Genomic DNA, 27154 nt, shown 5'->3' with positions numbered 1-27154 from the left:
ACACTCTATGTCATATGATCCTCAAAACTCTCAAAATTTGAAACTTCGTAGTGTCAAAGTCGAACAATACACTGTAATACAAAAAAATATAAATAATAAATCTATGACAGCATTATAAATGTATACATATGATGATATGTCGAAATGAGAAAAACAATTAAATACAATCTACATCTTCGTCTTTCCCCTCCTAGTGTAACTTAAGTTTTCAAGCCTTGAACTACAAGGTAGTAAGCATCAAAATGATAATAGATTGTTTCCTCAAAAGTGTCATTATTTTATTCTAGTGCAGCCAATTCTGTTGCTTTTGTTTGATGATTTAATCAATGCATCCTTAAAAATTCTTTTCTCAAATCGTCTTCTTGTTATGTTAATGCTTCACTGTGTGAAATGGGCGAATAAGAGCAAAAAATGACAAAAAGGTTGAAATTTTACTTAAAAAGTGCAATCCTAGCGCTAGGCAAATGAATTTGAGCTCAAGACTCAAGAGTGCGAGCCTAAGACTTGAGAATCTTGGAGCAGGATTTGGTAGAGTACTCTTAAAGTTTCTTCTAGACTTGGTGCGGGAGTCTGGTAAACTCAACTGGGCCATCTTAAGGACTAGGGAGTTTGGAGAGTTTTGTAGAGTACTCAGATTGTCTTCAAACTATGACTAGAACAATGGTGGTAACAATGGTGAGGCTAGTAACACAAACATACTTGTTAATAACCATTCTAGGGCTGCTAGTGGAGCAACTTCTAGACTCTTGATGGCTATTTTCTTGCAAAATGATGTGGTAGTGTTGACGTGTATTTTGTACACTATCAAACACAGAATAAAATACCCAAGGGTACCTTATCCTCTCTTGAATAAAGCCTCTGAATGCTGAAGATGTCGCGAAAAGGTTCAATCGGGATGACTTCAAGGTTCTTGTATGTAGGGTCTCTACGTGTGGATAAGCTCTTTGTGGTATGATGTGATTTGCTGGAATCACAAGGGGACTTACATTTGATGATTGAATGTCTGATCTGCTTTGAATATTGCTGGAACACAGGCTCTTACTAGCTTTGATTTAAAAAAAAGAAAAAAGATGAGGGCGAGGAAAGGATCTAATCCTAACACTAAGAATGTAAGAGCAATGAATGATCTTTGATGAAATTCTAACTAAGTCTTGTTTTGACATCGTTGGACCATCTCCACAAGGTTAGTGCGATCTTCGAAGGAAAGCTTTATGATGTTCAAATCATCACTGCAGGCATAGACACCATCAGGTTGATGCATATCAATGAAGAAGCGACAATTGAAGTTAAGCTTAAGCTGAATGATTCCAGTTGACTACGCAAGGCAAGTCTGCAATCAACAAACTGCTAGTAGTATGGATATACGAATTCCACCATCAATCAAGCACATTTCTTCCACTCATCTAATAACATGAAATCAAATATAAGAAGTATAAAGACCATGCAAATTGTCGAATCGACCCATAAATTTCACCATTTCTTCAATGAAGTTACAAGTCTCTTACAACAACATCTTGGCAACAATCTTTGCCTTCTCTCTCTACTCTACTCTAATTGCTATTCTATCAACTAGCTAATCACCTTCTAACTACTCTCTATCTATCTTCTATTAACTGCTTCTATATGCCTTTACAAATGAAATGCCAGGGCTTATATAGTGCCCTCAATACAATTCGATGGCTTAGATCAATTCGAGATCAATGGCCAAGATTCAATAATGAAAACCCTAATTAGGGTTTGTTACAACCATTACATAACATTTAATGCTTGACCAATGAAATAATTGTATTGCTTGGACACATGTCCTCTCTGGAAAAATCGACCAATGGATAGCCGAGGTAGGTACATCGAAGTTTGTGCCACCTTCCATGAGTTAGGTACATTGAATCTGGATGTGCTGAGGTGGACCACACCGACTGGAGAAGTGATGACTAGGATGCCAACTCGTCTGACACTTGTAGCTTGGTAGATATTCAATTTGATGTTGTTGAGAAGCTAGCTTTAATTAACTAATCTGGAACTATCTGCTTTTTCAACGAACCCTTGCTTTGACTCCTTGTGTCTTTGATTTGTAGGATGTTGATGTACCTCGCCTTGGAGTTGCCCTTATCCTGATGATGTTAGTCCAAAGAAGGCCATCCTTGTCGATGCTTGACTGGAGGAGGTCGCCCTTGTCCTTGCTTGATCGCCCTAGAGGAGACCGTCCTTGATCTGGCTTGATTTTCCAACTCCGGGATCTCCATTTTGATACCTACACAACATTTCACAATTAATAATATATCTTGAAATCTAAAAATTAAACTTTAAAAGGAAGATTCAAGATTTTAATTAGGAAACTTCATGATAAATCTTGAGTTATCATTTCCTAATTAACCATGCAATACTTAGACTTTTCTAAAAAATGTCTTAAAAAAAATCAAACCTTGAATAAGGGTGTCAAGATGATTTTGCCATACCTCCTCTTGAGAATTAACTCTAAGAAATGATGTAAAAATAGATGAATTTTGCTAGGCAAAGTGTAGATCAAAGTTCTCTCTTGAACAAATTGCGCCCCCTTTAGCTTGGAAAAGAACTCCACCTTCCTCTTCAAAAATCTGGAAATTCGCCTTCAAATACCTTCAAAACATCTGGAATTTATCCTCCGATCTAGCAAGAAATTCTCCTCTCCAATAGCTTTCAAGATGAATTTCGCATTTTAAAACAATGAATGAATGATTTAAATTGTGAAAAAACACCTCCAATATATAGAGCGCTCACCTTCCACTTACCCATGAGGCCGACCTTGCAAATAAAAGGTGAAATAATAAATAAAACCTCAAAAGGAGTAGGCCGACTTGTCAAATAAAGGCAAAATAATGCCTTGTGCGCTCAACTTTTAATTTTAATTTCACAAAAATTAATTTTAAATGCCTTTATAATAGAAATTCGATTTTTTGAGGCCCAAAATTAATTTATTAAATGCCAATTTAATTAATTTTTTCAAATATTCCAAAGTTAGCAATTTGGCATCTAATGCGATTTGGAGGATATTAACGCCCAAATATGGTAAAAAATAATGAATGCCATTAACTTTGCTTTGGTCCCTTGGAGAGGGATGGGAGCACTTTTTACATCTTGGCATACTTCTTTGTTCTTTAAACCTCTCAATTGCGTCTAAGGCATAAAACATCATTCGTCCTTCCCATCCAAGTCAAGTTTTGCCATAAAATATCAAACAAAGAAGAGAAACTTGAAAAAGTGCTATGGTCCTTTAGTGAGGGACAGGAGCACTTTTGTCACTTGGGTTGATTTACTCCTTTGTAGACCACTTAAATTATATTTAATGGACAAAACATGCTTCCCTTAACCTCTTCAAATCATAAAATCACTTTAACCTTGCAAAGATAGTGCGAATTTGAAATTCAGTGCTCTGGTCCTTCAGTGAGGGACGGGAGAACTTTTTGCCTTCTAAGCCAAAATGTCTCACTTTTCACCTCGAAATTCCTTTGCTAGGGAAGATTTCATCTTACTTCACGCTATGAATAAAAGTTAATGTCCAAAAAAGGTCTAAAATTGTGCATATAAAGAAAAGCGCTCTGGTCCTTCAGTGAGGGACGGGAGCACTTTTTACCTTCTAGGCAAAAACTTCATCATTTCATTGTTTTCAATCAAGTCTGGATGCTTTATCATGTTCATTTCGTCCTCCACCATGCCTTTGATGTCTCAATTTAACCAAACAAGGTCAAGAATGGCTCCAATAAGCCTTTTCGCCTTTGTCCTTCAGTGAGGGACAGGAGCACTTTGCCTTGGTCCCTTGGAGAGGGACGGGACCACTTTTTCCTTTAACCTTCAAAATTCACCATTTTTGTGCCTTCAAAATCTTCAAAAGTATCAAGTCATGTCCAATTATCATTCCGGTTGACCTTGCACAAAACAAAATAGAAAAGTCAGTGACAAATATGCATAAAATAACATTTGTGCTCTGGTCCCTTGGAGAGGGACGGGAGCACTTTTGTCCTTTCTGGCTAAAATATTCAAAATTTAGGTCTCCAAACATTCTACAAGGCAGAGTTAGGTCATCTTCAAGGCCAGGAATCAGTTAGCAAGCCCTCGCAAAATAAGAAATTGCACTTAGAATGAAATTCGCCCTGGTCCCTTGGAGAGGGACAGGAGCACTTTTGCTGTTTCAAGCATCATCTTGCCTCCGAAATTTGATCAAAATTTACCTAGGCAAGAATATACAATTTCATCTTCAAAATGCTAACACTTAGACAAAATTTGAATTTTACCCCAAAAAAAACCTGACTAGACCTAACCTAAGACATATCTGACTTCCTGACAGAGTTATCTTACTTCAATAATCAACCCTCGGAAGGACGCTTAATAACTTTCAAAATTTGACTGGACTAAGCTTAAAAAATATCCACCCCTAAGGCTTAGTCCTAGCCCAGACAGACAACTCACTCATTCAAAACCCTAAAAGCAAAGAGAAGAACAGGCAAAACAAAAGCTAAAAGAGGGGGTCCCCATTTGCAATGGGGCGATGTGTGAAATGGTCACAACAGGTAGCAAGAGGAAACCGACATAATACTGAAGGAGGTTAGGTAGATTGGTTAAATGAGGACTTTACCGGGAGAGGAATTCCATGTAGCCATGTCTTTATTGGATTTTTGCAACCTTAGGTTGAGAAATAAGCCTAGGAGAGACAACAGATGTCAAAAACAAGACTTGTAAAGGAGGTTGGGTAAGTTGTCCATTCCTACTTTTGATCGAAAGCATTCGAAGGGGCATTTCAAAGAATTAAGACATTTGAGGCACTATGTGGCAAAATTTCCAAGAATTTCTGTCTTTGATCAAAATTATTCGAAGAGGCATTTCAAAGAATTAAGAGATTTGAGGCACTATGTGGCAAAATTTCCAAGAATTTCTGTCATGGTGATGGATGTTATTGAGGAAAGGAGAGACGGATTTGAATGAAATCAGATTTCGAATTCGTGGTGTTTTTACAAGGTCATAAGGTGACTGTCTCAAATGATAGCGGTGTTACTATAAGTCATTGATGAAGGTCTAGTGATGAGGATGAAATTAAAGGTTGAAAAATTTGAGGGTTTTAAGATAGTTATGGCTGACGGATTACAACCGCACGTACACGAAGAATTCAACAATTAGACATCACTTTGGGAAGACACCAAATAAGTGAAGATTTCTTTGTGGTAGGCATGGTTGATATGGATGTGGTTTTGGACATTCAATAGTTACATTCTCTAGGTAGATACTATCAATGCTTTTAGCAAATGGAGCTAAGTTTCCATCATAATGGCAAAGAGGTGATTCTACAAGGTCAATTAGATGGAGCTCGAGGCGTTATAACAGCCACAAGAATGGAGAGGGCATTTAGACACAAGCAAGTAGAATGGCAAGCATAGTGCAAATCATTGATAGAATTTCTCCCAAATAAGGTAAGACCACTCATATTGATATCTAATCTATTCTAGACAAGCATAGGTTAGTTTTCAGCAATATTCCATTGTGATTACCTCCTAAGAGGGGTTTTGAGCACACTATCAAACTAGAAGGAGCAAAACTAGTTTTGACCAACACTTTACTGCCACCCAAAGAGACATAAGGAAGAGATTGAGAAAATAATTAAGGAATTGCTTGATATGGGGTATACACAACTTAGCTCTAGAGGGGTTTTGAGCACACTATCAAACTAGAAGGAGCAAAACCAGTTTTTACCAACACTTTACTGCCACCCAAAGAGACATAGGGAAGAGATTGAGAAAATAATTAAGGAATTGCTTGATATGGTGTATACACAACTTAGCTCTATCTCTTTGCTTCTTCCATGTGATTGGTAAAAAGGAAAGACGGTACTATGAGGATGTGTGTAGTTTATAGGGCAGGTGGGTAACATTGGCAGGGAAAGAGATGGATTGAGATGATGAAAATTATCGAATCAGGTTTTACGAGCAAAACTTCAAAGAATTTCCTATGGTCAAACGTCTGTTGGAATTTTTTTCTTTAGGTGGAGATTTTGCTGCCCGAAGGAATGGGGCAGAGCTGGATTGAGATGGGAAAATTGATTGAGTCAGATTTTAGGAACAAAAAATATGATGATTTACAAGGACAAGAACAAGATCTTGAAAGGAATAAAGAAATTATGTTATTGCCCATAGATAACCAAGATTGGTTAATGGGACTCTGAAGTAATACCAATAGAGCTAGCCTGATGGAGGGGATGTAACCATGAAAATCTCCAAAAAGAGACTTGCAAGATGTGATTTTGAGAACTTCCCACAAAATAGACATTGGAGAACATTGTGGATGTTAGGAATTGGTGTTGGCTTCTCTCTCCTCTGCGAGCATATCCTACTGGACCTCAACAGCTGATTGAATTTTGGTTCTATCTTTTTGAACTGTTGATGTTTCATTGTCTGAAATCCACTTTATGTAGGATTCTTTCAAGTATTTGATCTCTACCACAACAATTTGAGTTGATTATTTATGACATTTCAAATGACACATTTGCTAGCTGCCACATGATTCTAGCATCTTTTCTTCTGTATGAATTAAAGTTTCTTTATATATTTAATTATTATCAAAGCCTTCTTAAATATTCACTCCATTTTCTAATTGAGGAGTTGTTGGGGAGTAGCTTCATTTCCTTTGATTGGGCTGTTTTATTGATTGAGTTGTTTTTTGAATTGGATTGATAATCAATTTCGAGTATTAAACTCCATGGTAAGGAAATAACCTCCATTATCAATTACATTTTTCCATAGTTACTATAAGACATGGGGTACCAATATTGTTATGGGGATGAGGAAACCAGTCAAATTTGGGTATGCTACTAATTGATGAAGGAGATGGCTATATATATACTAATAGTCACCAGAAATTGTGGGTATGGGGATGGATAGGTGGTCCACGTTCTAGAATGGGGTTTTGGCAACTATGCATTTTTCTTACAATTTTTAACACTTTTCCCTCAGAGATAAGGATATTGAAACTTTTACAAAATAATTCTGTAACGTATTCTATTATTTCAGTTCTTAATAAGCAGATTTCAAATACCGAATCAGCACAAGATCGATGTAACAGTTGGAAACCAGAACATTTACTTGATCTATCCATTTCAAGTAAATGATGAAATTTCTGACTTAATGAATTTTAGTCCATTGTTTATCATTTGAATCAGCTCCTCTTCTATCAGCTTAAAATTAAAATTTATAGAGTCAGGGACATAAAGTCACTAAGTGTATGGATCATAGTTTGAAAACTCGGACTCAAACTCAGACTCGACTCAGTAGCCCAATATTTTGACTTGGCCTCAGTATTGCCACAGATTCGGCAAAAAACTCAGCACAGACTTGGTGAAAAACAACCTCATAATTAGACAAAGAAAAGAAATCAATGCATTTAGAAAACATAAAAATCTAATTTGACTATCAGTGTGTCATAATTCAAACATCAGACATGTCATATAATTCTCAAACACTGGAAATTTGAAATTTCAATCACTATTTCTGTTATTTTTAGGTGCCAGAAGAGTTCAGGACTCAGGAGTTTGAGCCTAAGGCTCGGATGTCTTGGAGCAGGCCTCAAATGAGTACTCTCTAAGACTTAGCCAGACTCGGCACGACTGTCTGGTTGACTGGGCTTGGCCAGCTTAGAGACTCAAGAGTTTGGTGAGTCTTGCAGAGTCTTTGAACCATGGTATGGATATTTGTTTCCTAGATAAAACATATGGATTAGCAAATAAAAGCTCTACGGATAAAATTAATCCATAAATATTTAAAGTTTCCCCCAAATCTAAACTTAGCTTTAAGGTACCTCATATTTTGATGTCAAATGTTGGATATTTGCAAATATTTAAAATGTGTGTTTTTTGTTTTATTGCACTTAAGATCATCTTAAAATTGTATCATTCAAAAACTACATAAGTATGGAGCTGCACTTACCTGTTTTTTCCAATTCAAAGTTAAAAATCACATATCATGATCTTTATAAATATTCACTCTTAGAGTCTCAGGGTGGCTATTAGATCAGAAAGTGATAAAAGATGCCTACTTCTACAGCTTCATTCATTTATAGTCACTAGAAATTTCGGGTAAAGGGATGGGTAGGTGGTCCACGTTTCTAGAATGGGGTTTCCTGGCAACTACGTGTTTTTCTTACAGTTTTAGGTGGAAAAATCGTTTACATTTAACTTAATTTTTTCGCCAGTGATAAGGACAGTGAAACTTTTACAAAATAATTCTGTAACTTGATTCTATTATTTCATTTCTGAGTAAGCAGATTTCAAATACTTAATCAGCACAAGATCTACATAACAGTTGGAAACCAGAACATTTACTTGATCTACCCATTGCTTTAAGGGATGAAGTTTTGTGACTGAATTAAGTTTAGTCCATTATTTATCGTTTGAATCCTCCTTTGCTACCAGCTTAACATGGAAATTTACAGAGGTTGGGAAATGAAGTCACTAAGTGTATGGATATTTGTTTTCTAGGTAAAACAAATGGATTAGCAAATAAAAGCTCTATAAATAGTTAAAGTTTCCTCCAAATTTAAACTTAGGAGTAAGGTACCTCATATTTTGATGTCAAATGTTTCAAATTTGGAGATATTTAAAATGTGTGTTTTTTGTTTATTGCACTTTAGATCATTTAAAAATTGCATCATTCAAAAACTACTTAAGTTTGAACCTACATTTCTCTACTTTTTTTTCCTGTTCAAAGGAAAATATCATATTTCATGATCTTTATAAATCTTCTCTCTCAGAGTCTCAGGGTGGCTATCAGATCAGAAAGTGATAAATGATGCCCTACTTCTACAAATTTATTCAATTTTTCCTTTTCAAGTGAAATATCTCATATTGTTCTCGTTGGCAATCATTGCTGTTGATTTCTAATCAGTAAATGAAAAATTGGATATAAATCATTGTATTTAAGGTCCATGTTTAAATGTAGATGGACAAATCAATGAACTGAGCTGGAATGAATCTTGTTACCCTTTTTGAATTTTTTTTTTTGGACTCACCAATAACCACTTTGATCATAAGTTCTTGGGCATTATCTTTATTGTGTTGGACTTGAGTACTGTTGTAATAATTGCAGCTTTATTTCCAGGAAACAAATGACAAGTCAAAGAGCAGTTCAAGTTCATTCACGAAAAATGCAGAAGTGCAAAAGAAAACAGTTCCAGTTGGCCGAATTCCTATCATGGTGAAATCACAACTTTGCTACTTAAGCAGTCTAAACTCTAAAGACTTGCTTAAAGAGGCTGATTGTATGTTTGATGTTGGAGGGTATTTTATTATAAAAGGGCACGAAAAGGTTTGCTATGATACCTTTGTTTCTTTCATTTTCAGATAGTAAAGGATATCTTTCCTTTCATAAAACAAAACCAGGTCATATATGTTCTAATTTCTACCTTTTCTCCTGTGGTTTGCACACATAAAAATTGACAATCAGGATCTAATAGTAATAGTTGATAATATGTACACCTATAATTTCTTGATGCTTCTGGATTAGATTGTGTGCAATTTTTTTATCATCAATGTTTCGAATCACACTCCGTGATTCATCATCAGGATGTACACCTGCCAAAACAGCTGTTGACTGTTGGTTGTGTTGTACGGTCGATGATTCAGGGTACAAATTTTGAATTTGGCATTCTTGCAAGAGAATATTTTTATTATGAATGAATGCTTCAAGTTTCTTATAGGTTTTAACTTTTTTCTCTATATGGCCACCAATCTGAAATAGCTAGATTGTGACACTACAGCCCGCTCCTAGATGCAGTATATCTCCCAGCCCCCCTTTATTCTAGCAGTTCGATTAATTATTCGCCATAGGTTAATTAATGCCAGCCTGCAGAGTTCAGTGAGCCACGAGGAGATGAGAACTAGACTATTTCAATAAGCAACGGTTGGTTCACCAACCTCCTTCGAGATGAGGCTTGGATAACTTAGGAATGTTGTGAGGGGTTTGCTTGGACAACTAAGATTGCAAGGGTAAACTGGTTTGATGGGACACCTTCGGGTAACCCCCAGTTGGATGAGCAACCCGAACAAATGGAAATGATGTATCAAGGGAAACAATTGACAATTAATATTAATTTTGAAGATTTCCTTGTGCTTGTGAACAGATATTCATAGCAATGGTACTATTCGATTTATCTATCTTAATGGCTTTGTAAGGAAAAGTGATTCTTTTTCTAGAAAAGCAATTTAATGATATCTTTTCCATAATTTCTTTTGTAAGTTACATGGAACCGTTGGAGTTTAATGGGGATTGGGGAGGGCTTTGCACAAATTTTGTAGCAATTTTGTTATTCATAAAGGTCTTCTTTTATTTATTCTACACCAGTTGGAATTGTCAAATTCAACACAAAGGATGCAGTCCCAAATTGTCATCGATGTAGTTTTGAATTTTATACATTTCTGTTTTGATGCTTTTGTAGTAAGCTATTTAAAGTTTCTCCTACATTAAAATATCTGTTTTGATGCTTTGTGGATTCACAGTTGTGCTACATTGTTAAGATTGTTTTAAATTTTGATTAGGAATCTAATAGAGGCTTTTGCAATATCATTTCAGATATTTCTTCCTTTATTTTCAGATAAGTGTAACAAAATTCTGAAGTCTCATTCTGAGATAAATTTGTACAAGCATTGAAATTTATTTCGCTATTGGCTTGGACACCTTGGCATGAGCAATTGTGGGGTTTAAAATAGGGAATTTGATTTTACAAAAGCTTCATTTATATTAGTGCTGAACTATTTTGATGTATTTATGTGAAATCAAAGTTCGATGATTAAAGTGTGATAAGTATAATTATTGCTGGATATATTGGCGTGATGCTTTTTATATTGGTTAATTTAAGATTTGAAGGTTGCAAATATTTATTAAAACAGAGAAGCCATACGAACATTATTTGCCAGTTATTACTGTAAGCCTTTGCTTCTAGCGTGGGATATTTTATTTCATATTTGTGAAGGCGTGAGCACAAGCAGAGGGTCAAGTTATGGGGTGGAGCAAGAGATTGAATCTAGACTTCAGTTTGGGGAGCAAGTTGTGAGCCAAAAAGGAGCTTTGGGTCAAAATGTTATCATTACTCTTGTTGCGGCTATGGATGATGAAGAGCTATCTAAGGATAAATACAAGGGTGAATATTAGGGAGTTTAACGCTATCTGAAGAAATATTCTTAAGAGTTGTGGGTATTATAGCTAGCGCTTTTCTTTTGAGTTGCTGTTGGGATTCTTGGTGATGAAAATGCTTGTGAGTGAGTAGTGGGGAAAAGCATAAGAGAGTGGATGATGCGTAAGTTTATGTGCTCATCCAACATGGTAATATGTGCAACAATTTTGGATTCTGAGTGGGACATCAGGGCAGGAGCAGCTTGAATAAGGAGTCAACCAAGAAATTCTTAGCCGTCACTCACCCTTTCGTATCCTTGCTTGTCTTGGGTTTCTCTTAGAGCACTCTTTCAGTGGCTTGAACAATCTGAGACTATTATGAAGTTGGAATGGTGTTAGTCTGCCCACCATTATTTTCTTACAAATACATGAGCTTTATTTACCTTTGATATACAGATGCTGATCATCATTTGGAAACACCAGACGAGGGTCTATGCCAGTCTATGCTGCAGCATATAATGCTGGACATATTGATGTGTGGGAGTTCATCAACTGAGAAGTGGCTATCAGTAATTATATTACCAGCTTGAATCTATGTTGAGGTCAGGAGAAATATATACATTCCTTATGTATTTTTGAATGTTAAAATGCTATGCCAATGTACTGATTTAATCTCAAAAATTAGTCCTGTTTCAACTCTTGTCCTCTTGAATTTCAATAGAAGTATTTTAATGTCATTGTGTCAATTTGTGAACAAATTCATTAACATTTTTGTATAAACCATAACTATGCGAATCTGCAAACAATACTTCTGTTCTATTCAAGCAAACTGTTTGACAAAATTAAGCCAAAATTAGTTTGGGACATTTCATTTTTTGTGGAGCTCTCAATTTCATCTTTTTCAAAATCTAAGGTTTTTCTAGAGTGGGGATAGACATTGGATTTAGCATACGAAAATCTACTTTCTTGTTATTATGGTGGATCCAATATGTTGGTGCTCAAAGTTTTAGGTTCCTAAATCCCTAAAGCCAAACCATTTTTGAGCACTAGGGTGTCAAATTTCGAGCAACATAGTTCTAATCGAGAAGGGCTTACCATGTTTATAGTGGGTAATCTCTTCTTCGCTTCAGGCTTAGTTAGAGACAAGTAGGGCTTCTCTAGAGGTATCTTTAGCATGATCAATCACAACTCAAGATGAACAAATTGAAAATGCTATAGTAGCACCTTGTGTGTGCTTAGTCCCAAAGGCTATCACTAGACCAAAGACTAATCTATTGCACATGAGACCTCTTATTATGATGCTGAGCACATCATTGCACAACCATGAGATGTGGATATGCAAAACATGATACCTAAAGGTAAGATCAATTATGAATCATTGAAGATTCTTTCTTGGTTGTATTGCTAAATCACGAGACGCTTACAAACTAATCTATTACTCCTAAATTAGTAATGAATGATGTTTTTAGTTTAAGCCCATGGTAGATCATTACTTCCAGGAGTGATGTCTATTATAATGGGTTACCGTGTAATGTCCTCTTTCGAGGAGTAGCCAAAAATGAACCATTTAGCCTTTTTAATTCTTGAAGGCTAATTTCAAGCAATATCAGGGAATAATTAAATTAATTAAATAATGTTGTTCAATAAAGCAAATTTTACATATGACTTTAATTAATTTTATAAAGTGAATTGAGTGATTTTAAAGGGAAATATTAAAAGTCACTTTAAAATTGTGTTTAAATGAAATAATTTAAGTGTAATATTAAAGGTCTCTTCAGGAAAGTTCCTTCTGAAAATATAAAAAGAGGAATTGAGAGCTCATTTGCTCATGCTTTCTTATTGTTATTTTTTGTTATTTTTTTCATTGACGAATGGGGTTCATCAAGTGTTTTATGTATTCTTTCAATTGCCGGTTCTCTTCTTTCAACTGATTTTTGTTTTCTCCTTTTCTCAATCTTTCCTTAATGGCCTTGATAGAGTCTGTGATGTTCCCTTGTAGCCTGCAAACCAATTTCGTAAAGTCTCTAAGAGACAAAATTGGACAGTTGCTGCCTAACGCATGGTCACTGTATTAATAACAGCGATTCCTGTAGATTGAGGAGGACAAGTTGACAACAATGACTAAGGGAGAAGAGTAACAATTTGATAAGCAATTCGATTAAAGAAAATGGATTAGCGATGATAAAGGAACTAGTGCAATTAAGGGAGAAGAACCACAATTTGCTTAAGAAACACGTGGTGATGAAAGGGCACGAATTAAGAAACTTTAATTATTCCTAACACTAAAAGGTGTGGCCGAACGTTGTTAACAAAAGGATGTATCCATTTATAGGGTACTTAAGGAGAGGAGGTCGTGTCAAATAAAGGAAGGGAGGAATTTAGAGGTTACGGGTTAACTAGTGAAAGATTCAAAAAAATCAACTTTGCTGCCAAAGAATTCAAGACAAAGACCGATCTGTATCTAAGGGGTAAGAAGGGAGGGTACACTCAGTACCAGCAATACATAGAGTGAGACAAGAATCACATCGCTGCCACAGTCCAATGAGTCTGGATAAGTTAGTGACAGTCTGAAACAAACATCGGATTGGTCTTACTTTTGAAGACTCGATATATGTAGTATGCATTTATATTGTATATAAAGAACATTCATTTTCAAATTATAATAATCTTCAAGATCGACTTATATTGGGAGTGTTATCTTCACTTTACATTTCATCAATCAATCAAGGAAGGAGGTTCCTTTTAGGGAACATCACAGTGGTATCAGAGCTAAGTATCATGCCATCTTGTGGGAACCCAGTTAATGCAAACTTATCAACGTAGAAATGGCCATTCAGCCATGGCAGAACAATTGGTAAATGAACTAAGAACATTCATGAAGTAGACCAATGACAAATTTGAGAAAACAAACCAATTGATCCTTCGAGCTATCCAAAGCATGAACAACAACAATACAAGAGCTAATCCGAATCATGGAAGAGATTCCCACTCCAATCATTCCGAAAAAGCCATCATTCTTGCCTAGAGAAGAACCTATGCCCGATGAAGAAGAACCAATAACTGAAAGTATAGAAGAACTAGTAGAAATCTATGCAAGATTGGATCCCGAAGTACAAGGACGTATTCCCTTCAAGGAGTACTACGAGGTCAAGACATAAGTTAACCCCAATAGAAGAAGAAGACACAATGACAAAGATCTCAAGGCAAGGATAAGTAAAATGTCCTTGCCCTACTTTGATGGTTCAAGAAAATTTTACCGCCTAGTCATGGGTTCAAAAACTAAACACATATCTATCGCTAAGTTCTATGACGAAGGAAAAAGCCATAGTTTTCTACTCTTCATCTAGTCGGAACAACACACAATTGGTGGCATCATGACCTTATCACTCAAGGTCATCAAAACATCACCACCTACAGTGAATTCACTCAAAGGCTCATCAAGAGATTCAATCAAAGGCACCCTGAATGGTACTTGAAGGAATTAACTCTACTCACTCAACAAGGAACTGTAGAAGATTATGCCAATGATATTCAAAGATTAGCAGTTATGGTTCCCAATGACCCTCAAGGAAGGCTTACCTATCTATTTGTGGAAGGACTCAAGGAGTTAATTTAAAAAATAGTAAATCCCTTGGATCCTCAAAGCTTGGGTGAAGCAATACAAAGGGCCATTAAGGTTGAAGCCAACTACTCCAAGGAAAAATCAAAATATATGGTATCCAAAGCATACCCAAAGAATCCTCGTAGAAATGAAGACTATAAAGAGAAAGAGATACCATGCTATTTCTGCAAAGAGTTATGGAAGCTTGGACATAGATGCCAAACAAAATATGGCCTAGGCGAAAGAGAAGACTTAAGAAGGAAGAATCTATATTTCAAATGCAATGAACCACGGAGGCCTGACCATCAATGTAAAAGAGGTCAAATGCATCAAATAGAAGGAACCGAAGATGAGGGAACTAAAGGGAGTTTACACAAAACCGCAAGGTTCAAAGAGGAAGAGCATGGGACATTAGTAGTTATTTCACATGAACATGAACATAGACCTTTAAGACTTAAAGGGACTCTGAAAGGGCAAAAAGTAATTGCTTTGGTGGACATTGGGGCCTCGCACAATTTCATAAATCAGAATTTAGTGGCAAAAAGGAAGCTGAAGACCAAAGAATTTAAAGGGTTCAAGGTGGTCTTAGCAGATGGAGCCATAGCACATTGCACCACAATGATTCCCCAAGTAGAAATTAATGTGGGAGATCATACAAGGAAACTTCTATGTAGTAACATTGGGAAATGATGTAATACTTGGGACACCTTGGATCTACTACTTGGGGCGTTTCACCATGGATCTTCCAAATCTAGAGTTATGCTTCCAGCATGATGGACGTGAGGTAACATTGAAGGGACTACTAAATGGAGCTCCAAGAGTAGTTTCATGCAAAAGCACAGAAATAATCATTCAACATGAACAAGGGGAATGGATTGCACAATGTGTGGTCCTAGACAAATCTTCCCCCCGTAAACCAATGATTCATATAGATATCCAACCCATTTTGAGAAAGCATAAGGTCTCTGAAGATATCCCACCTGGAATTCCACCAAGGAGAGGGTTTGAACACTCCATAGAACTCAAAGGAGCCAAACCAGTGATTACCACTCCCTACAGGCATCCTTGAAGATTCAAGGAAGAGATCGCGAAAACTATCAAAGAGCTACAGAAATGGGGCACATTCAACCAAGCTGCAACCCCTTTGCATCTTTAGTTGTTCTAGTCAAGAAGAAGGATGACACTATGAAAATATGCATAGATTATCGAGGTCTCAACAAAAAATTCAAGAAAAGGTACCCTATACCAAGGATAGATGAGTTGATTGATGAGCTTCATGGAGCACAGTATTTCTCAAAAATCAATTTACGGTCAGTTTACAATCAAATAAGGATGAGGAAGGAAGATGTACCCAAGACAACCTTCAGGTGCGATTATGGGCATGTTGAATTTTTAGTCATGCCTTTGGCCTTACAAATGCACTAGCTACTTTCCATTTCTGTATGAACCATATCTTCCGTCAACAATTGAGGAAATCCTTGTATTCTTTGATGACATTCTCATTTACAACAAAACTTGGGAGGAGCATCTCCAACACATTGAAGAGGTCCTAAGCATATTAGAGACAAAATCCCTATAGGCTAGGGTATTAGAATGTGAGTTTGGCATGAGGGAAATGCTCTACTTAGGCCATAAGATTAATGAAGATGGTGTGAGCGTTGATGAGAAGAAGATCAAAGCTATTAAGGAGGGATCCATGCCCAAAACCTTGACCCAACTTAGGGGGTTTGTGGGATTATGCAGCTATTGTAGGCGCTTTGTTAAGGCATTCTCCAAAATTGCAGCCCCTCTCATAGACCTGACTAAGAAAGGAGCCCTCATGTGGAATGATAAAGCACAACAAGCATTTGAGCAGTTGAAAGAAACCATGAGTTCATGCCAAGTTCTAGCTATTCTTGATTTCACCCTACCATTCGAATTACAATGTGATGCTTTGGGGGAAGGAATTAGAGCAATCCTCATGCAAAGGAAACATCCTATAGCATTTGAAAGCAAGAAGCTAACAGAAGTTGAAAGACACTACTTGATTTATGATAAAGAGATTGCTAGCCATCTTGCATGCCTTAGCTAAGTTTAGACAATATCTATTATGTGGGAAATTCCATGTCAAGATAGACCACAATAGTTTGCGCTACTTTATGAATGGAAAGGATTTGAATGATCACCAACAAAAATGGGTAAGTAAGAATCAAGCTTATGATTTTGACATTGACTATGTGAAAGGATCCGATAATGTGGTAGAAGATGCACTATCAAGGCGACCCTACGTAAACACCATTACTAGCATTTCAAAAGGGTGGAGGAATGACATCATTGTAGAATATGCCAAAGATCCCGAAGCCAATGAAATATTAGAAGGAAAGATGCAAAATGATGAATATAAGGTATGTGAAGACATTGTCTTATGCAAAGGTAGAGTATACCTTCCATCACATTCAAGGATAAAAAGTAAAGTCTTGAAGGAATATCATGACAATCCCTTGGCAGGGCATCAGGGTTACTACAAGATATACAAATAGATTAGGGAAAGATGTTCATGGAAGGGCTTAAAGAAGGATGTCCTTAAGTATGTGCAAGAATGTATGACATGCCAACAAAATAAGACTGAATAGGACCAGCTAGTAGGTCTATTATTCCCACTACCCATTCCAAACTAGAAGTGGGAAAGCATTTCCATGGATTTTATAATAGGTCTACCCAAGGTGCATGGTAAGGATTGCATTTATGTGATAGTAGATAGACTTACAAAGTATGCTAATTTCTTTGCAATATTTACAGATTACAAAGCAGTTCAAATACCATAAGTGTTTTTTAAAGAGATTTTTTAGACTCCATGGGTTGCCCAAGAACATAGTCAGTGATAGGGACAACTGTTTTCTTAGTCAATTCTAGCAAGAACTTTTCCGGTTAGTGAGAACAAAACTTACACCTAGCACTAGCTACTATCCACAAACGGATGGGCAAATAGAGATTGTCAACAAATGGATAGAGGGATATCTAAGGAACTATGTTACAGGACCACAAAAAGCATGGATTAAATGGCTACACCTTAGAGAGTATTGTTATAACACCTCTCATCGCATGTCTACAAGGATGAGCCCATTCAAGGCATTGTATGTGTATGAAGCCACATCATTTGGGGCCCTTACCCAAGACAACAAAGTATGTGGAGCTAAAGATTTTGTCCAGCAAAATATCGACATCATGAATTCCCTCAAGGAGAACCTCCATCATGCCCAAAATCAGCAAAAACTATATGCTGATAGGAACTCTATGGAGAGGTCATTTGAAGGAGACTTGGTGTTTTTGCGGTTTTAACCTTACAAACAATCATCAATCAAAGCAATTGGGGCAGAAAAACTCAAACCCCGGTTCTATGGACCTTACAAGGTCTTGAGGAGAGTTGGTGGGGTAGCTTATGAATTAGAGCTCTGTAATGTCCCTACTAGTTAGAGATCACTATCCTGCAAAACAGATTGTTAGAATACAACATATATATATATATATATATATATAAACTAATTTAACTTGCAATCTAATTTTAAAATGCTTAATTACATAATCACAATTCTCATCAATCAAAAAGGATACGAATGCCATACGAAGATATGTCCTTAGGCGATCGTGAGGCTTGCCTTCTTGGAACCCATCTTGGTTCCAAGCCCTCCAGGAAGTCGAAGGTGAATTCGAGTCCTGTCTTGAATGTAATTTCTTACATCCAAGCCCTCCAAATTTTTACAAATTTTAATAAATTTGAAACGGTTAAAGAGTTTATCATCTTCCTCAAGGTAGGCCATCATCAAGCTTAAAGCATTAAACCACTCTCTACATGCCTTGCACTATAAGGTAGCCGACTCAAACAAGCAAACATTCACGTCTTATTTTTGGAAATTTCATGCCTTAATGCACAATTTCTGGTTTCATCAGCCCTCATGTATGATTTGAGACTTTTGATGCCTTCATGTAGGATTTTGGATTTTTGTCATGCTCATGCAAGAAATTTAAAAAATTGGCATGCTCATGTAGGATTTCAGACTTTTTACCACTTCATGGATTGATTGTTAGATGTCAAACTTAATCATTTCCTCAACTTGCCTTGAAATTTTTGACCCTTAACTCAATGATTTCTTGAAAACATAGAAGGCATTAGCACAAGGGTTTTGGGGCGGTTTAAGTCATTCAAGCATGGAATCGGGTTTTGAGGCACGTTATGCAAGATTTAGGAATTTCCCTACCTCCATGTAAGATTTAGGGATCTCACCTTTTGATTGAGGGATTTTGAGGACCTCATGTACAAAATTGGAGTTTCATCCTTGCCTTGCACAAAACCGGGGTTTGCAAGCTATCATGTATGAAATCTGATTTTGAAGACTCTTATGCACACTTTCAAAGTTAGAAGTTCATCCTTGCACAAAGTCATTGATTCAATTGTGCAAAACTTGCTTCAAGGTTAAAATTGCACACCATCAATGCCACCTTTCTCACCTTCTCACCTTTGCAACCTCGAAGATAGCATCACCCATGTAAAATTTTGGGATTTCTCCCTATTCATGTACAAAATTGGGATTTAGGGGTCCTCATGTGCAAAAATCGGGTTTGTGTAGTGCTCATGTATGGTTGGTGGGCTTGTGCAGTGCTCATGCACAGTTGGCAAGCTTGTGCAGTGCTCACACATAGTTTACATGATTTTGACATTCGGAGCCTAAGTTGAAATTCACGTTTTCAAGACCCACTTCTTCCACCTTTCCTTATGAACTTGATGCAATCCTCTACGAATGGATCATCCCTAAATGCATTTCAAAAATTCATGGTGTCTCATTCAGTGACATTTCAACTCTAAATTTCATGCACTGGGTTTGAGTATGCTTAACACAACCTTGGCCTTATTACTATTCAACATTTACCTATCTTACCACAACTTGGAAACTAAGAGACTACTGCCGAGCCTGCAAACCTAAGCCAACACCTAAGGCAATGCCTAGGCAAAACAACCAAGGAAAGCAAAAACAAAGGCGTCCCCATTTGCAATGGGGCAATGTGCTTTTGGGAAGATTTGGGGGAGTGGCAGAGGTGAGCATGAAGAAATGTAGGGAGTAGAACAAGATGCGAGAAATGGACATGTAGGGTTTTGGATCAGGGCCAAAGGTCAGAATTGGATTTGGGCATGGAAGTCTAAAGTTTATTTAAACTTTGCAAAAAGGGATGAAATGATCACAAGAGGCATAGTGGAGAAATGCAGGGAAAAGATGTGGGATAGGACATTAGAATGGGATGTTTGGATGAAATGAGCACAAGAGTCGTAATGGAGAAATGCAGGGAAAATATGTGGGATAGGACATTAGGATGGGATGTTTGGAAGTTAGTTGGAACTCCATACAAGAAGAAATGAGTAGGAAAAAGTGTTAGGAACCTTTTATGGGGATTCAGTGTGAAAGTGGACATTGGAGTGGAGGTCTGGATGTCCAATGGAAATCTGTATCAAAGACATACAGGGAAAAAAGGGAAAAGATGGATGTCCAAAGGTGGGCAAGAATTTTGCAAGGGGACTCTTGAATCACTACAGGAATATTTTGCTTGATTCACAAGAATCCTCCTTGCAACCTTGAAGTTATTTAGAGAATCTACATAACTGATGCCCCCCCTACAACACACAACTGTGGTCTCTTATTCAATGCCTAAGGGTATTCTTTTACAACCTTCTCTCTATTAGATGGGACTACCCCTCTCTAAGAAGTACCATTCCTGTTTGCAGCATAATTAATCCCACAAAAACCATCTTAGTGATGGAATTCTCATCACCAGTAACCTGACAATGTCATTTTTTCTCATCTGCCTCTTATTATGTCTCTTGCTGGACACAACTTAGGATCACATCCTTTATCAGACGCCACTAGCCTACTCTCATCCTTGGTTGCATCTTCAGTAGACGATACTTAACTGACATTCCAACTATTTCTTCTTGTCAAGCTGTGCTTCAAAGACTGCCTTAGTCCTCAAGTCATCAGTGTTGTCTGCTTTCCTTGGCCACTTAAAAGTTTCGGTTAATGCTCCTTTGCTTTGGAGTACTCACTTTTCTTCGTGTTCCCTTGACAATCTTTTAATTTTATTTATGTTGCAGTACTCGCTTTTCTCCTTGTTCCCTTGACAATCTTTTAATTTTATTTATCTTGGAGTACTCACTTTTCTCCTCAGCATTCAGTTAATGTCTATTTTGAATGCCAATTTACCATTTCCCAATTAATACAATACATCTTTGCAAGGGCAAGACATTATTTAGTACGAAATTATGCCGATCAATCCAGATTGTCTATCTGGTAGATTTGGAGTTCTTTGATAAGATGCAACCACATTGAAAGGTGTAGATGAAAAACACTTAACTTCGAAGATCGAAACTTTGCTTACCAATCAAACATAGTTGTTTGCCTCCAATCCTCCTAAACAAGGGTGTTTCAATGCTCTTGGTCTTCATCAGTCAGATAATCTTGTTTTGTCCTTCAAGTTTCCTATGGAGATCATTTTTCATTGCCACTCTTCTTACTGATTGCAGTATGCGCTCTAACTAATGGTCAAAACGGACCACAATCAAATTCAATATAGAATTCACAATATATACATGGCCTCTTAGTAACCATCCTTTTGTCAGGGCATTTCAGCAGGTCTGCATACATGCATTTGTGTGGTATTTATTTCATCTTCAGCAACAAGACCAAACTGAGCTGCCTCACAGAATCATGCTCTTGCATTATAAAACACAATACTAATATATAGTTGATGCAGGAAAACTTTAATAATGTCATTATCTTGAGTCACAATGCTATTATAAATTTATAACCCATGACTGCATAGATGCTATATACTATTTTCAAATTGCATGGCATCAAACCATGTTTGTGATGGAGGGAAGATGGATTATGAATATGCAGATCACTTTTGAACCACCGTAGGCATTTACAACTGTATCTTGTAATGCTAAAATGAGCCCATCAAAACCCCTGTTCTTCAAAAACTTATCGGAAGCATTTGCATGGATCTAAAAGTAGTGGGATAGTTTGTCTCTGTGTTCAAAATAATGTCTTTTGCCATTTCCAAATTTGCTTCTTTACCAACATACACATGACAGACACCATCAGCATGACTGAGCACAGGAGAATCCTAGATTTGTGAACCAGCTTATTGTTGTCTCTTGGAATTATATTAACTATAACATCATCCAGTTTGAGCAGATCAAGATTTACATCTCTTGAAGTTACAAGGCCATTAAGATTCTTCCTCACAGTTTCAGGATGTGCATTGGTATAACTTATGTAAAATAATATTATTTTCAACCTTCTTATGAAGCTATCTGAACTCAGAAATAATAAGCAAACCCAAGGGGTAGAGACTTGTCTCCAAAATAAACCCATATGCCAGCTCTATTTTCGTTGAACGTGTTCAGTGGGCCCATCCATGTTTGCGAAAAACCATATGGACATTGCTAAATAAGATATCTTTCCAGGATTGATTGTTAAACCAGAATTTAAAGACTCTGAAATGGCAATTACTTGTGCCAAAGCTATGCCAACTTCATTTTAATTCTAATCAAATCCCCAAACTGATAACAACCATCTCAAAGAGCATAGAGAAGTGGTCATTCCGCCAGTCTCTTCATCACAACAAGAATATTGATTTCCATTAGTCACTTCATCGGAATTTCCATCTATCACAGTACCTTCTGCACTATCAGGCTATCAGCATGTTGAAGCCTACCCAGGTGTGTGTCTGCTTTACTTTCACCTTCACTGATGCTAGAGGACCCCATGGTTCCTATTGATGCGGTGTGACCACCAATTTCACAACCTGCAGGATCTATCACTGTACCTTCTGCACTATCAGTGTGGTGAAGCCCACTTAGGCATGTGCCTACTGTACTTTCTCCTTCATCCATGCCACTTTTTTGAGTCTGAGTACTTTATGGCATCATATGATGCAGCATGACCCACCAATTTTACAGTCTGCATGTTGTGTAGTGTTGGATTATGTCTTTTGTGGATTTTCCAGGGTTACAGCCATTGTAGAAGGGCTAAAATCTGAGAGGAGCTCCTTTGATTATTGTCAAATTGAAGTCCATACCTACATTTGAGTGTGTCTTTCAAAGCAACTTTAGTTTCAGCCTCTTCTACCTTATCACAGCTTCAAAGTTTTCCCTTTCCATTGGGTCAACAGAACAACATCCATGACTTTCACTTGCTTCACTTATTCTGCATATAAGCACAAAAAGTTTGATAGTCTATGATAGGCCATTCAGACAAGAGAGAAAATGAGATGGATGAGGAGCTGTAACAAATCTGCAAATCCTAACAGTGGCTTCAGAAAGGCAGCAATCTAATACTAATGATACAGGAATGCATCTAGACAGAAATTTGAGTTTTTTTTCTTTGAAGTATCTCTTTCAGATTTGTGCTGACTGTGTATATAAAAAGATACTAGAGCTTGGATGAAATCAGTCTTAATCAGGGCCACGTAACATTTGATTTCATGATGACTGAGTAGAATGCCTTTACAGCCCACGTGTGCCTGATAGTAAATATTCACAATCACTTGTCTAGAATCTAGATAATTCAAATCTGTAGGAGATTAAAAAGACCATTCACCACAGTTGGCATTCCGATTCCCTCAGCCTTTTGTAAAAGTTGTTTATCAGCAGTTATTCTGCACTTACAGCATCCACATATGAATTATCTCCTCCTTTCTCTTACAGTCATAGACATTGGAGGTCTCAGGTCCTAAAAAGAAAATAATATAAAGAGCAAGGTTCAATAAGACTAGTGCATGGGGGAGAAATAGCCCTTTCAGCTTCTTCATGATGTTAATCTGGATGTATATATCTATGATATACATAGTCTGAGCTAGATTTTTGTTATGTTCCTGGTGTTCTGTGAACAACAGTTTTTTTATAGATGGGTATTGAAACAAAAATCTTTCATTTTGGTAAAAACTAGTTGAGAAACAACTACGTTTCAATACGTTGTTCACAGCTCTTAAAAGGATGGTCAGATTTTAAGTTTGTCCCTTCATTGTAATTATTTACATAGGTAAAAATATTTTACTTTGTTAAAACAAAAAAGAAAGATTGAGAAAAATTATGATTTTCTGTGGCTTTAGGTCAACCGTCAACCTATGCACCCAGGTAAAATTTATTAGATCTGCACACCACAGAAAAGCAATTTATCAAACTTCTACTGAAAAAGACACTTATTTTATTTTCTGACATTGTTATAGATGCTTGCTCAACACCCCAACACCCTAAAATCCAATTTGCATCTGCATAAAAACTGCAGATCTACTCACAACAAATGCACCCTTGGTCACATCAATGTTATTGCAAATTTTAGTTAATTCCAGACTGTAAAGGACATTAATATTCAGAAACATTTTTTATTATGATTAAGAAATTAATCCTGGTTTTCATTGGTTGAAAGCATAGCAGCAAACATTGTTTGGGGAAAAAATAGGCAAACCAAAAGATAGGTTTTGTCGAAAAAATGGTGTTAATTGGGAAAAAGTATGGAATTATTTTACATTTTCAAAATATGTAAAACAATTCAAATAGAAAAGAGAAAAACTTGATGTTTATAAAATATAATGGCATTTTATTAGCACATAGAAATAGAGAACAAATAAAACTGAGATGTTAGCCCGTGAATTGTGGAATATAGATTTTCTCTTTTATGTTCATCTCATAGATCACATTGAATTTCACAAGTGCATAAATCATAACTAAGATGCTAGTAGTTTTCAAATTGTCAATGACAATCTACTTTGTTCAAAGTCAATCTACACGTTAAGTGCAAAGTTCCAAAAAAACAGATGCAGTCAATGATTCTTGCTGCTATGAAGAGAGCTACACTAGAGGTCTATCGGTTCTGATGATGAAGCTCTTTGTCTAGAGCCTTTCAAAGTTGGTTAACCAAATCGCTACCAGGGTTGACCTCCGTTACGATATCATCATTTGCAATCCACTCAGAGTTTGGATCGATCTTGTTAAGGTCAAGTGTGTAATATTCCTCGACAGTGCTTGATATTTTCCACATAAAGAATTAAAAATGGCAATTGAAAGTGAAACATGAACAATGATTACAAGTTATAATTACAGTTGCATTTATTTCAAAACTCTAACTTGGAGCTTTCTTTAGCTTTTGGTGGAGGTTGTTGTGAATGAACGCTAAGTTATTCATTCATTGTTGTGTTAAATAGTTGCATTTCTTGGAATGTATATGTTCAAAAACCCTCTAGGGATGCTCACAAGTGGATGAACTTCATGGATGGTTCTGAAGGAATTTTAGATTCTTGGTTACAAAAATCCCACCATTGTGTTGGGAAGTACAAATTATTTGTACATGATATGTATTGAAAGCTTAAGCACTTTTAATGTGCATTTCTATTATAGAGACATTGTCAAAAGTCTGGAATCTTCCTAGATTGTAGGTCTTCTTGCCTTGTGTGATAGCCATACTCGAGAAAAAAACCCTTGCTACTTGCATATTTGCAACTCCATCAAAACTACATTCAATGTTGTTTGTGGAGGGAATAGTCTCTCCATGCATATGAGTAGGGCCAATGTTACCTCAACATTGTCATTGAATGAGGGGCTATAGAACAATAACAAATTAGATAGAACCTAGTGGCATGGAGAGGGAAATGCATCTATTGATCCCATCTCCTATCAATTATGCACCATAATGGCATGTACATGTCTTTTTCATTTTCCATCCTAACCCTCATCACTTTTTTGGCAATGAGTTTGCAATGTAAGGAAGTGCATAACAAATCTTGTTACCCTTGGTTGAACTAGCTCCTTGCCCTCTATTCAGGACCACATCATACACAACACCTTTGTTTGATTTTAGATGAACTTGGTAATAGTGTGAACCTTTTGCAATGCCTCCTTAAATCATTGTAGTTTTTCAATGTTCTCTAGGGTTAGACCAAGGCAGTTTGCTATGCATAGGCTAACAAATAGAGGCATATTTATTGAGAAGGGGTCTCCTAACAACAACACAAGTAGTAGCATTGTTTTTAATAAACTGAAGCACATTTGGTGGCCTTACACCTTACATCCATGACCAACTTTTCAAACAAAATTGTTGTGGATCTGATTCTAGATGATGCAATTTCAAAAAGATTATGCTAATATTATAAGAGATAAGTAAGGTGATGAGAGTTTGGTTCATTCTATCCATCGACCCATTTGACATTATGGTGCATCTAGTCTTTGTCCACTCCAATTGATGTTTTTAATAACCTCCTTAACATCTTATATTGCATTATTAGGTATATCAACCCTCAATGTCCCATACAATGAGGATTTGAACCTAGGATCTTGTGTAGGAGAAAAAGTGACACTAAGCAAACATGCCCTAATCTCACTTTCAACCACACACTTGTGGAATACGAAAGAGCCTAGAGGTATCACACAATTGGCTACTTCTTCTTGTGGAAGAGAGAGCCACGGGTTACCTATTAGGATTTCTATTCCTTTGTTGTAATTGAAAGATAAAATGATGCAAGTTCAATTCCTAACCCCAAAGTGCAAGTATGAACTAATAACAAGATTGCAGAATTGAACTTAAACAATGGAAAACTGTAAACACAAGGACAAGACAAGAATGCAAATGCGTACCTGGAGTTAAAATCTGACTGAAAATGTTCGGGACGAGGGCGTGGGCGCCACTGTCTTGATTCTGCCCCTGAAACTGCTCCGGAAACTGCTGTTTTGCAAAGTTGTCAAAAATGCTGAAAACTGCTGTCAGAAGGACTAGGGCGCCCAGCGCCCCTGTCCCAGGGACCAGGGCGCCCAGCGCCCCTATCCTGGCAGGACCAGGGCACCCCACGCCCCTGTCCTGGTCTTTTGCTCTGAGATTTGGTGTGTTGTTTGGTCTCCGTCTGCTTCTTCTGGATCTGTAACTTGCGGCGTCGTCCGAGTCTCGAAACCTGCACTTATATCTGAAAAGGTGTTTGAGCGGCTATATAGGGTTTTGCCTTAGTCAAACCCTCGCTTCGGTGATTTCCACCTCCACGAATAGCCAATTTGTATTGTAAAATGTATTGTGTGTGCAGACCTAGTGTGTGTGCAAGGTCCTAAAATGCCAGAAAGCAAACTAGAGCAACCTAGAAAGTAAACCCTAATTGCTTGTAAATGATAATGTAAATGCTCTAAATCAAGATGTAAAGTGATCTAAAGCATGAATAAAGGATATATATTGAAGCTTATGCAAAGACATGAAAACAACATGAAATCATACCCAACCCTCAAGGGAGGAGTACAAGCCAATCTTCAGTCGGTAATCTCCTATTGTTCTTCAATGTCTTCCAAGCCCTAAATGGATGAATGAAATTGATAAATGCTTGATAGAAGGATGTTGAATGTTGTTGAAGTCTTCAAAGATCTGCT

General features: G+C 36.9%; 1 protein-coding gene and 1 long non-coding RNA gene across 7 annotated transcripts in view; one reads left to right on the top strand and one right to left on the bottom strand.

Moving 5' to 3' along the window:
- The window catches only part of LOC131032478 (uncharacterized), a 155003-nt gene that overhangs the window by 29518 nt on the left and 98331 nt on the right, over positions 1-27154 (bottom strand). The window lies entirely within an intron of this gene.
- The window catches only part of LOC131032477 (DNA-directed RNA polymerases IV and V subunit 2), a 164601-nt gene that overhangs the window by 65702 nt on the left and 71745 nt on the right, over positions 1-27154 (top strand). For 5 of the 6 annotated variants that reach the window (XM_057963463.2, XM_057963462.2, XM_057963461.2 and 2 more), the window contains one exon: positions 9102-9320. In XM_057963463.2, coding sequence (XP_057819446.1) covers positions 9102-9320 — 219 coding nt within the window. The remainder of the gene's footprint in view (positions 1-9101; positions 9321-27154) is intronic. The other variant, XM_057963464.2, reaches the window with a different exon arrangement.

This window comes from Cryptomeria japonica, chromosome 3 (genome assembly GCF_030272615.1).
Source record: "Cryptomeria japonica chromosome 3, Sugi_1.0, whole genome shotgun sequence".
Lineage (NCBI taxonomy): Eukaryota > Viridiplantae > Streptophyta > Pinopsida > Cupressales > Cupressaceae > Cryptomeria > Cryptomeria japonica.
The sequence above is the reverse complement of the archived record's forward strand: the minus strand, read 5'-3'. Positions and strand labels throughout refer to the sequence as shown.